Raw genomic sequence first — 12,417 nt, 5'->3', positions numbered from 1 at the left:
TGAACAATACTAAACAGTGGTGTTTAGTCCCTAATGTTAACAGAAATAGCTTTTTTAAACAAACAATTTGCATTGTAAATTGACTGTGGCTAACTGCCTTTAATATTATCTTTAAATAACTGCCTTCTTATGATCATTTCAGAATTTTCATTAGGAACGACTTCAAATTTTTATTTAATACACTGCTAGGAAAAGTGTGACTTTTGTCTTTCTGGTATAATTATGTTATTTTCTGGTAACAAACTATGACCACCTTTCCAAAATAAATTCTAGCGATCACAGTCTAATATTCTTTACCTGCACTGGCAGATCCAATCTGCTCTTATTTTACATTACTTTCCAGTTTTCATTCGTGAGAGAGATCTGTATTCTTTACTGCACTGCTACCTCTCCTCTCTACCTTCCCATTTTAAAGGATGGCTGTTCAGACTCACACACTGCTTCTGCTAGCACTCCTCAACAAACCAGTGCGTTCTCTGCATCCAGACTGGTAAGGTACAGGATTCCTGATCCCAAGAACTTTTGTGATTGTTATGTCTAGGTTACTCCACTTTTCTTTCACTTCTACTAGTGTGCTAAGATTGCCAGATGTCAATTTTGTCCTTTTTCTTTGTATGTAACTTGTTTGTCTCACGTGGAGAGCTAGGAGACGTCGGTTTTTCCTCTAGGATTCAGAAACTGAAGGAAATCAGACATAGATACACATGTGTCCCTGAGCGCTGGGTGGACACGACAGTCAGCTGTTCTTCGTCTCTAGTGTTCCTTCATCTCCTTTATTGTGTATTTAATTACTGCTTCTCCGTCTGCCTTTTTCTCCTTGAGAACTCCTTACACATCAGATGGTCCAGATTTGCCCTTATGGCTCTAATCTTTTTCCCCTTTATCCCTTGGTACTGTACACTGCCTATCGCTTGATTTCTAGGTCATCTGGAACTTAATAATATTTGTCCTCTTTTATAAGTAACCTAAACAGAAGTTAAAGCCATTTTTTTTCTAATTCTGAAGAATCTGTTACAACTGAATCTGCTTACGTACCCTATCGTGTTCAGTCTGTTTTCCTAGTGGTGTCGCCATTTCTAGTGGTGTGCTTCGAAGTCTTCTCTGGCTCCAGGTCCTTCTTACATGCAGTGTTACAGTCACAGGCCTTGTCAGGACTCTAATCTATCCCCTCAGAATTGGACCCAAATGCTGAATGGCTTTAGTGGTGGATAGAGTAACTGGAGATCTCTTCTCCATGGTCAAGCACCTATCAGTTAGCAAGCTGTCCTCCCCAACAAGACAGTATTTTCTCGTCTCTTAGGTGACAAAGGAAAAACACTCTACCTCATGTAAGAGTAGGAACGACTGATGCCTGCCTATTCAACAAAAACAACTGACCAAAAGCATCTAGAAATGGCAAAAGACAGCTGCTCTTACAGACTGAGGGAAAGGGCCCCAAACAGGAAGGGCTGAAAGGATCTCTTCCTGCTCTGTTGTTTGTCCAGATACAGAACGAGCCCAATGCTTTATGGCTTATAGGCTCTAGGTCATAGCAGATGCTCAGCTTAGTAACAAATTCTCAAGATATGATCAATTTATTCTCTGTAATATCCTGTATTGTGGTATAAAGGTTAAGTCTTTGTTTGCTAGTTTTAAGTCCTGGATAGTCCCCTGATCCCTGAAAATGTGCCTGGGAAAGCAGCAAAAGTCCTTGGGCCCTGCAAGCATGTGGCTCCTAGCTTCAGCTTGGCTCAGCCCTGTCTGTTGTGGCTATCTGGGGAGTGAACCAACAGATGGAAGATCTGCTATCTCTTTCTCTCTGTAACTCTGCCTTTCAAATAAATAGAATCTTTAAAAAATATATTCTATCTGCTTTAAACCCTCCCTTTCTGTTTCTAAAACCATTATTCATGTAAGGACCGCATCAAAACAAAATTTATGTCCCTAGTTTCTTAATTTATCTCCAAGTCTGAAGTCCAGCCTTTCCATTCACCCTGTATGAAACTTACTGAAAATAGTCTTAATTATTGATTTTCATGTAGAACAAGTCCAGTAAAACAATATCATTGTCAAAAGTGATATTTAAGCTCATGTGACAGTGTTATATGTAGTCCATTTAAATTAATAGCACACAATATTGTCGACAAAAATCTAAAGTATATTATTCTGAAAAGAGTATTCATAAAAACAAAATTAAGCTTTTGGCTGCCATTACTATCTCACATGGAAAGTACTCAATTTTAACCAAATTCAAATATACATTATGTGGCATACACAAAATACCTTTGGAAACTGCAATAGATATCTTCAAAAAAGGTACATACCCAGTCTCCCACCCAAATAGCTACAGATGAAACTTTGTCCAAAGAGGCCACACAGGTTAGTCAACAACTTGGCAAAAAGCCATAGAATCCTCCTGGAACACGGAGCTCTTTATAGGCAGTTTCTTGCGTCTTGTTCTTCGCCAGGGAGGCTGGCATGCTAGAGGTTCTCATCTCCACTCTGGATTTGATGAACCTGAGATCTTTCTGATTCATTCCAAGAGCACACATCAGACTAGAAAATGGCTTAGGGCAGTATACCTTTAACTGCTCAGCAACATAGTGTTCCATCAGACACACCGCAACGGTCATTAATTCCTATTGTTTCAAGTTCACTCTCATAAAGGTTGGATAAGGGAAACAGACACTGGGCATCGTTAGTGACTCCTCCTTTTTCTGCTTATGTAATTGATAAACTATCAGAATTTAAAACAGTTGACTCTTTTTTTTCTTGTGCTAGTGAAATCTGTTGGCTCTTGCTTTGCCTAATACTTGATATTGGTTTCACATCAACCTCAGCAACAGGAAACATTAGCAGTCCTATTCCAATTTTCCAAGAAAAGAATGAGAAAAATTTGGATATGTAACTAGTCCTCTCTAATAATATCAGAAGAGGGAGCTAGCCTGATACAGTGTGACCAATTACAGATCTGGTAACTGAAAAAACTACGAAGGCAATCATACTCAATTCTAATTTTAATTAAAGTTTAAAGTTGATTTTTATGTGATTTCATAAATTCTTATTTCACATGCAATATGTATTTTTACATGAGCAATATCTGAGGGCTAAAATCAGTTCTCATGGGAAATTTAACACACAAAGATTTAGTACATAAATTCTGAAATATGTCAACATGTACAACATCACATAAACAGTAAATTTGGGAAAGTACAACTATTGTAACTCTTTTCAAAATTTATTTATTTGAAACACAGCTACAGAGAGGGAAACAGACACATAGACACACACACGTCTTCCAGCTTCTAGTTTACTCCCCAAATGGCTGCAACAGCCAGAGCTTGCCTAGGTCAAGGCCAGGAACCAGGAGCTTCTTCTGAGTCTCCTGAGTGGATGTAGAGGTTCAAGGAATAGACCATCTTCCACTGCTTTCTGAGGTGCATTAGCAAGCAGCTGGACCCAAAGTGAAGCTTGTGACCAGTGATGTAGCATGGTAGATTAAGGCCCTGCCTGCAACACTGGCATCCCATATGGGTGCCAGATCAAGTCCCAGCTGCTCCACTTCCAATCCAACTCCTTGTTGATAGCTTGGGAAAGCAGCAGGGGCTGACGCCAGTGCTTGGGCTGCTGCACCCACATGGGAAACCCAGACTAAGCTCTTGGTACTTGGCTTTGGCCTGGCCCAGGCCCGGCCATTGTGGCCATTTGGAGAATGAACTGGGGGACAAAACACCTCTCTGTCATTAATTCTTTCTCTAACTCTTCCTTTAAAATAAAAATAAATAAATCTTTAAAAAGAAAACCTTAAAAAAAAAAAAAAAAGAGCCATTAACCCATTATGCCATAATGCCAGCCCCATATATCTCTTAAACAGCAACTGAAGCTGTTCTATGCTGGTCTCTTCATATCCTCTTCATTTTCAAGTTCCTCTCATCCTACTACTCTAAATTTCAATGACTGCCACTGCAACATGGAAGCTTTTTCAACCTTCTCTCATGCACCTCCATCTACCACTTCTTTCAAGGTAAGGAGAAACATCTTTCTCTAATAAATCTTCACTGTTTCTATTATACAAGGACACCAAAAACCCAGGAGTCTAGCTCAGCACTTGGCAGACTTTTGTGTGTATCTTCACATAAAATACTCAGCAGTTTATTAGAATGTACATTGAAGGAAAAAAAAAAGCATACTGGGATAAAGTGGACCTAAAGTCCTGTCTTTCTGATAACCTTCCAGAGGACGGGGGTGCTGCCCATCCATCGCTCACATCTGGAGTAGCAAGGATTCTGCTCAGTAATTTGATCCCACTGCACATTGACTGTTATTAACAAGGATTTTTCACAATGTTAATGAAAAAATTGGGAAGAAAAGTATGACTTTTTCAGGGGGCAAAACTGTTTTGGGTACAAAAACACTGTCACAGCATATGGAAAATGTTCATTAGGAAAAAATTACACATGGCTTTCAAAATTAGCAGAAAAACAAATCCATTCCTTAAATAGGATTTTGCATAAACTTTGATATACCCTCATATGGTTCTATTTTATTATCAACTCATGTTTTTGTGAATGTGTGCAAAGTGGAACCATTGGTAATACAGGGTCTTGGATTGCTGTTGAACAAATATCCACGTAGGTTTCCAGAAGGCATTTTTATGCCAAAATATGAAGAAAGATAGTACACAGACTAGAAAGTCAATCTTTGCCATAAATTTAAAAAAAGCTGATTTATATTTAAGGAATAACAATTTTGCAGAATAAAGGCATTTCAAAAACATACTAATATACCAGTATTTCTAAGGTTTGGAAGACATGGCCACAAACTGACCAAAACCTCCTTATTGCTACTTAGAAGTGTAGTCTAAGGCCCGTTGTGGTAGCCTATTGACAAAAGTCCCTGCCTTGCAAGCCCGGGATCCCGTATGAGTGCTGGTTCTAATATCAACAGCCCCGTTTCCAATCCAGCCCCCTGCCAGTGCCTTGGGGAAGCAGTGGAAGATGGCCCAGAGCCTTGTGACCCTGCACCTATGTAGGAGACTCGGAGAAAGCTCCTGGATTCTGGCTTCAGACTGACTTAACTTCGGCCGCTGCAGCCACTTGGTGAGTGAATCAGTGGATGGAAGATCTTCCCCTCTGTATGTCTAACTTTCTAATAAAAAATAAATCTTCAAAAAACTAAAAAGTTATAAAAAATATATAGTCTATAAGTCAGAATTGGCAGCATATGAAACTGCTGGAAATGCAGGCTTCTTGGGGCTGGTGCAATGGTGAAGCAGGAGCACCGGCTCGAGTCCCACCTGCTTCACTTCCAAACCTGCTCCCTGTTAATGTGAATGAGAAAACAGCAGAGGACCACCACGGTGCTTGGCCTCCTCACTCATGTGGGAGACCTGGAAGAAGCTGCTGGCTCCGGACCGGCTCTGCTTTGGTTATTACAGTTATTTGGGGCGCAAACCAGTGGGTGGATGGTTTCGCTCTACCTTTCTGCAACTCTGCTTTCAAATAAATAAAAAATAAATTGTGAAAAAGGGGAAAAAACAAACATAATTTCTTGGGTCCTTTTCAGTCCAGATGAATCAGAACCTGCACTTAAAGAAGATTCTCAAGGAAGTGCATGTGAAACATTAGTTTAAGAAGCATTATCCTGGCATACTTCTAGCTGAACAGAGAATGTTGGAAGATGAAATATTAGTCTCTACTTATTCATATGACAGAAAACATCTTTGGATAGGCAAGGCCAAAGGGTATAAAAAGTTATTTAGTTATCCAAAGGGGCAGTTTCAAAATTATTGATAAATACTTAAAATTTTTTTATGATCTTTACATAGTTGATTAGCAAAGGGTCAAGGGCTACAGGAAAGTGGGTAAGACAATTGTTTCCACATCCTCTTTTTTCCTTCCTGTGTCTGGGGGAAGGGGAGACACAAAGGGACAAGCCACACCCACTCTCCCAACCATCGCCAAGAATAATTTTGGAGAAAATGTAAGCACTTATCTGAATGGTTTCAGATCACTGGTTATTTACAAAGTGATTAATTTTTACAACAGGAAAACTGATTTCAAGGATGAAAATATGTATGCTGAGAAAAAAATGTCATCACCCTGTACAAATCTGCTTATTTGACCATCAAACAGATTTTTCTCTTATAGGCAGGGAATAGAAATCAAGGACTTCACAAATCCTTTAAATGATAAAAAGGAGCAAGCATTCTATTTTATATCCACAGTTTTAAGAGTTTCACTACCAAAAAAAATGGTTCAAAAATGAATGCTGCTAAAGTTCTACTTGCTTGCCAAAGTTTATTTTTCACTAAAAGATTCATCAGCAGTTCTACTACACCTGTATAGATTGTGACGGTGTTGGCAGGATGCAGTGATTTTTCTTTCAAATTTTCTTTATCACAGGCCTAGAATACTATATTGCTAAGCACAAAAGTATTAGCTCCTTATACACAAAGCAACCTCTCTAGGTCATAGCCAAAATTCAGTTCTTGCTAACTGAAAAGATTTTCATCAATTCTAGTATTTCAGAATTTGCTTGTAAAACTATTTAAACCTGGTATCAAACTTAGTACATTTTTCAAAAGTCAGGAAACCTATTTTTTTAGGGGGTATGCAATCTACCTCTTGTAGAGGTATGCAGCTAACACTGAAAAGAGAACTTTAATATGATAGTCAATGGCAAGATTCAGTAAGATGTGGATTTAGTCACTAAAGGGCTAAAAACAAACCTGTTTTAAATGATATCAAAAGTTGCAAGTATTTAGAAGTCTTCATTCCTTTAAATGATCCTTCCAAAAAACTAAGGAAAAATCATTAAAGACGTAGATGCGGGTCCAGCATCATGGTGTAGCGGTAAAACCCACTGCCCTTAATACCAGCCTCCCAAACGGCTGCACTTTGTGTCTCAGTTCCTCCATTTCTGACTCAGTGTCTTACTAATGGCCTGGGAAAATTAGTGTAAGATGGCCAAAGAGCTTGGGAGACTCGGAAGAAGCTAATGGCACCTGGTGTGGCTTGTGGCAATCTGGGTGCTGAATCTGCAGACAGAAGCATGCATGTGCTCCCTGGCTCCCTCTCTATGTTTGACTTTCAAATAAAATAAAATTTAATAAAATAAAATTTTAAAGTTGGATGTAGTACAAGATAAAATAATAAATGAAACAGCAAAACTTAGGAATTCTGACAATTTTCCAGTAACCTATAAAATTTGGATAATACCTTGTGAGCTCATAGTTATCACATACATAGGAAACAAGAAACTTGAAAAAAATGTAAAAAAGAATGCCATATTTTAAAATATTCACATTTGGAAATCAGAAAATTAACCAAAAATGACTGTGAAATGCCTAAAAGATGCTAGAACATCTAACCATACTGAAATTAAATACTACTACTTACCAATATTTTTAGCTCTGCTTTTGAGCTGAGCAGAATTCCTCTTCTTACTCTTTGACTTGGGAGTTCTATCTTTAGATGCTAGGCTGGCCTGTGCAGACGCTTTTCTCGTTTTGAAAGTCTTGGTTACTGTTGTTGGATCTACTGGGTCAGGCATGCTGCTAAAGCTTTCCAATGACTCTTCATCAAACTGGTGTCTTCTCCTGCTTGTATCTAATTGACTTTTGCGGTTACTATTTGTAGCTTTTTCTACAGGCACTGCAAATCCAGTCTTAACAAATGGTTTCTCTACTTCCCTTTCTTGATCACACAACCATGGTGTCCTACTGTTTTCCATTTCTTCTTCTGACTGCTTTTGACTCCTTGTGAAAACAAGTATTTTTAAAATAATAATTAGAAATTCAATTTACTAAAAATTTAAGATATAGTTTATGGAACTGATTTAGATGACTAAGACTGTCAACAACTCATAAAATATTTTACAAAAATTATATCAAATAGGAAAAAGAACATAGGTTTATATAACAAATTACTTTGGATTATTATCATTAAACTACTCTTTTTATACTGGAAAAAGTTAGAAATAAAGATCTAAAACTCACAATAGAACACAGAGGAAAATAAAAGCCAAAGGAGAATGGAACACACAAGTTGGGGTTAGGAAAGATCTGCAGGAGAGGAACTGTGAACATGCAATGCTCTGTGTCACCTAAGGCAGTTCGAAAAGAACCAGAATTGTTGAGAACAACCGGCCATTCTAACAATACTATAATTCTCCACTAAGCATAATCTGGCTTTCCTGGTCAGCTGTAATTTCCCAAATTTTATCTGTTCCACACTGGCATCCCTTACTACTTAATTAGGTATTCATATTCATCTTAGTACGGGGAAAAATATGCAAAATAAAGTTAAACAGTTCTATAGCATTTCTTAAAACATTAAGTTATCCTACTTAAGGTACCTTTGTTTTTCTGCTCCAACTGAAGAGCTGCTTTCAAAAGGTTTTGGAAAAGCCATATACTCTGTTTTCCCTGAAGGATTCTGGGCTAACGGCTGCTGCTGTTGGGCAGGTGTAGAAATATTCTGCGGGAAATCTCCAAAATTAGAAGGAAATAATGGACTGAAATTCATACCTGTCAAACAAAAGCAATGAATAAGAGAACAATCCCTTTAGACTTAAAATGAAATTAAACAACGGTTTAAATTTTCTTAGAATTTTTAAAGCCACTGACTTAAAATTCCTGCTAAGGGAGGACTGTCAGAGGTAGGCACTGATGTCCTCTGGGGCACACATCCCATATTGGAGGGCCTCGGCTTAATGAGTCCTGGCTAAGTTTCTGATTCCTGCTTCTTGCTAATGCTCACCCTGGACAGCACCAGTGATGGTTCAAGCAGTTAGGCCGTTACCCAAGTGAGAGACCACACTGAATTCACATTGTCCCTCCTGCTCGCAGTCCTGCCGTGGCCCCTTTTTGTCTGCAATACAAAACCTAAGCTTATTCTCCTCAGATCACATTTGGAATGACCAGTGCTCCACTAGCTTCAGAAGCAGGATAGACATCGAAGCTGCAGAGCCACCCATTCCAGTCCCAGTATGCCTGATAGCTGGCGACTGGAAGATACTCTGCAACAGTGTGTACGTCACTACAAAACAAAAATTAAAAACCCCAAATTTCTTTGCACATCACAGAAAGTGCCGTTATTCTTCAGCCAAATGAATTACTCTTTCCTTACCCTGAAACTACACAACTAGCCCACTTAACTACAACCAAATTCACTAAGGGATTACACCATTTCATTCTCTCATGATTCCACTGATAAGAAAGCCTGCTTGTTAGAGAAAATGTTTCTCATTTTTTAGCTTCGATAACAACATTTCTGGAGTTACTGGATTACCACCACTTTGCAAGCATTTTTCATTACTACTATAGCATCCATAGCATTCCACTGTAAAAATCTATTGATATTCTTACCTTTCTCACTAGACTCTGGAACTCTTAAAGAATTAGTCTTAATCATCTCTGAACTAACACAGTGTATCTAGATGTCTTGCACATAATGATCACATAAAAAATTTAAATAAAAGCCTTAGCTCAATGAATTCACCTTTAAGTCAAGCAGTTAATCTCTGTAACACGACATGGCACCCCTGGGACTAGGGGGGTTGAGCTTACTGCTTAAACTACCTGTTAAGATGCCCACATCCCCTATCAGAGTAACTGGGGATACCCAGTTCTTGCACTGTAGACTCCAGCTTGTGGAATTTCAGTGCAGAATGGCCCGAGCAATGACTGTTGTGATCTCTATGGGATCTCTGACTCGGCTCCCAGCTCTCAGCTTTGGCCTGATTCAGCTGCAGCTACTGCAGTCACTTGGTGCGTCAGCAGACAGGAGCGCTCCACCTCTCAAATAAAAACAAAACCTGTCTAGAAATGTGCTGTATTATTCACCCATATTCTAAAGTGTTTTTTTAAGACTTATTTTATTTTTTGGGCCCAGCGGCGTGGCCTAGCGGCTAAAGTCCTCGTCTTAAAAACCCCGGGATCCCATATGGGCGCTGGTTCTAATCCCGGCAGCTCCACTTCCCATCCAGCTCCCTGCTTGTGGCCTGGGAAAGCAGTCGAGGGTGGCCCAAAGCCTTGGGACCCTGTACCCACATGGGAGACACCGAAGAGCTCCTAACTGCTGGCTTTGGATCAGCTCAGCTCTGGCCTGTTGCAGCCACTGGGGAGGGAATCAGTGGACGAAAGACCTTTCTGTGTCTCCCTCTCTGTATATCTGCCTTTCCAATAAAAAAATAAGTCTTTTTTTTTAAAGATTTATTCATTTTATTACAGCCAGATATACAGAGAGGAGGAGAGACAGAGACGAAGATCTTCTGTCCGATGATTCACTCCCCAAGTGAGCCGCAACAGGTCGATGCGCGCCTATCCGAAGCCGGGAACCTGGAACCTCTTCCGGGTCTCCCACGCGGGTGCAGGGTCCCAATGCATTGGGCCACCCTCTACTGCTTTCCCAGGCCACAAGCAGGGAGCTGGATGGGAAGTGGAGCTGCCGGGATTAGAACCGGCGCCCATATGGGATCCTGGGGCTTTCAAGGCGAGGACTTTAGCCGCTAGGCCACGCCACTGGGCCCAAGGCATGGATTTAAGACACTAGGCTATTGCACCAGGCCCTTAGTCTCCTAACGTTTTACACAGTACCTAATATATAGCACCCACTGACTAGGTCAATTCCCTTTCTCCTCAAATACAACTGAAGCAGCCATTTTTAGTAATTTTGTAAGCAGTGTTATTATGAAGCTTAAATTTTCAATACAAAAACACTGTACAAGGCTTGTAACCGCCATTCTAAGAGGATGTTAAAGTCCAGAAATTGTATGTATTTATATATTTTCCCTTTAGCTTTTTAGTCACCTACCTGGTGTAAACGATGGAAAGTTGGTAAACCCGGGTAAATTAAATAGATTTACAGGCTGTGCTGGAAAACTAAAAGGACAAAATAAGCTGGGAGAAGGAGGATGTGGTACACTGCTGCCTCCGTCTTTGCTTCCTCGCTTCTCTGCGTGCTGATTCTGCTGGTGCATAAGCTCGTTTAACATTTGTTTTAACCTAAAAAAATAGAAGAAGTCAGTAATTTTAAAAAGCAGATACATTATCATGTATAACAAGTGCACTCAGACAGAATATACAATGACTTAATAACATGTAAAACAGCCTGATCATTCTCACACACAGCATTACTAATGAAGCTTAGTTTAATAGTGTAACCTTTGAAACAAATACTGATTTCAGCCTTTCTGTCAGATAATCAATATAAGAAAATAATTATTTATAGGTTTATTTGCTAGAGTATAATTTACATACCACATAATTCATACAATGTAACTATATAACTGGATATATTTTTTAAACAAAGTCCAGTCCACAGTATTATACGAGAGCATCAGACAAATCACATCTTATACAATTCTCACATGATAATGAATATCTGAGTATTAGTATTTCCTATATAGTTTGAACACTTCAAAGAAGAAAGATTACCTCTGAACATTATTCTGCTGCCATGTTAGCTGAGTATAGCACTGGTTTAACTGGTGCATTATAAGGTGTACTTGAGGAGAAGCAACATTACTGGGCATTACACTGTAAGGACCTGTCAGAAGAGTTTGTAGCAGACAAGACAGAGTCTATTGAAAGAAAATTTTGGATAACAGTTATTGATGATTGAAGAAAAAACTGCTTCAAAAATGAAGAGAAAATTTTACTTTCACAATAAATTTTACCTGCTGGTCTTGCATCAAAGTCTGACAAATATTGACACTGAACTCGAGCTGTTTTTTCAGCTGATTAATTTGTTCTTGCCACTGTTCTTTCTCTTCCACATAAGACAGCTCTGACACCCAGCGGAGATTCTCTTGCCGCTGCGTGCTGATATTCTGTTGCCGTGTCTTGGCTAAAGGACGATAATTTCCATCTGCTGAAAAGGGCCGACTGTTCTTCCATCTAATACAAGATTAAAAGCATTAAATTATTATATGCAATGAGTTAGTTTTAAAAATATGACAATAAATCCTGATTCCCTGGTCTTTGAGTTAATATTGTGTGAAGGTCAAGGATTTACAAAACATGATAGAGAGATGAAAATTCTAAATTTGTAACCTTGGACAACTGTCACTTTCATGTTTTTATTCAACAGTTTATGTAATTCTGTATTCTGAAAAATCACTGTTATACAAGCACATCTCCATTTTTCATTCTTTTAAGTTTAGCCACATCCTATTACATTATTAAATGGAATTATGTCTATTGAACCTTATCACATTAATAAAGTTTTTCACTAGTAACAATTCTTTTTTCACTATCTTCAAGTTTTACTTTTGCTTAATGCACAAAGCATCAGCAAAGACGAAAGTGTACATATTAATTCTGATCCAGTCGGGCAACAATACTCTTGTGATATAATAAAAAATATATCCAGTCTTGGTCCCTGCTCATAGCAGAGCTCCTAAACCCTAGGAATCTTGCCTGTGACAGCGTTT

The 12,417-nt window shown here is 38.9% G+C and overlaps 1 protein-coding gene across 9 annotated transcripts in view; it reads right to left on the bottom strand.

Annotated features, from left to right (window-relative positions):
• Positions 1 to 12,417, bottom strand: part of PCM1 (pericentriolar material 1) — a 90,187-nt gene that overhangs the window by 34,729 nt on the left and 43,041 nt on the right. For all 9 annotated transcript variants that reach the window (XM_058669883.1, XM_058669886.1, XM_004597818.3 and 6 more), the window contains 5 exons: positions 11,662 to 11,881; positions 11,420 to 11,565; positions 10,797 to 10,987; positions 8,338 to 8,509; positions 7,380 to 7,738 (listed from right to left, as the gene is read on the bottom strand). In XM_058669883.1, the coding sequence (XP_058525866.1) occupies positions 7,380 to 7,738; positions 8,338 to 8,509; positions 10,797 to 10,987; positions 11,420 to 11,565; positions 11,662 to 11,881 (1,088 nt within the window). The remainder of the gene's footprint in view (positions 1 to 7,379; positions 7,739 to 8,337; positions 8,510 to 10,796; positions 10,988 to 11,419; positions 11,566 to 11,661; positions 11,882 to 12,417) is intronic.

Source organism: Ochotona princeps, chromosome 11 (assembly GCF_030435755.1).
Source record: "Ochotona princeps isolate mOchPri1 chromosome 11, mOchPri1.hap1, whole genome shotgun sequence".
Classification (NCBI taxonomy): domain Eukaryota; kingdom Metazoa; phylum Chordata; class Mammalia; order Lagomorpha; family Ochotonidae; genus Ochotona; species Ochotona princeps.
The sequence above is the reverse complement of the archived record's forward strand: the minus strand, read 5'-3'. Positions and strand labels throughout refer to the sequence as shown.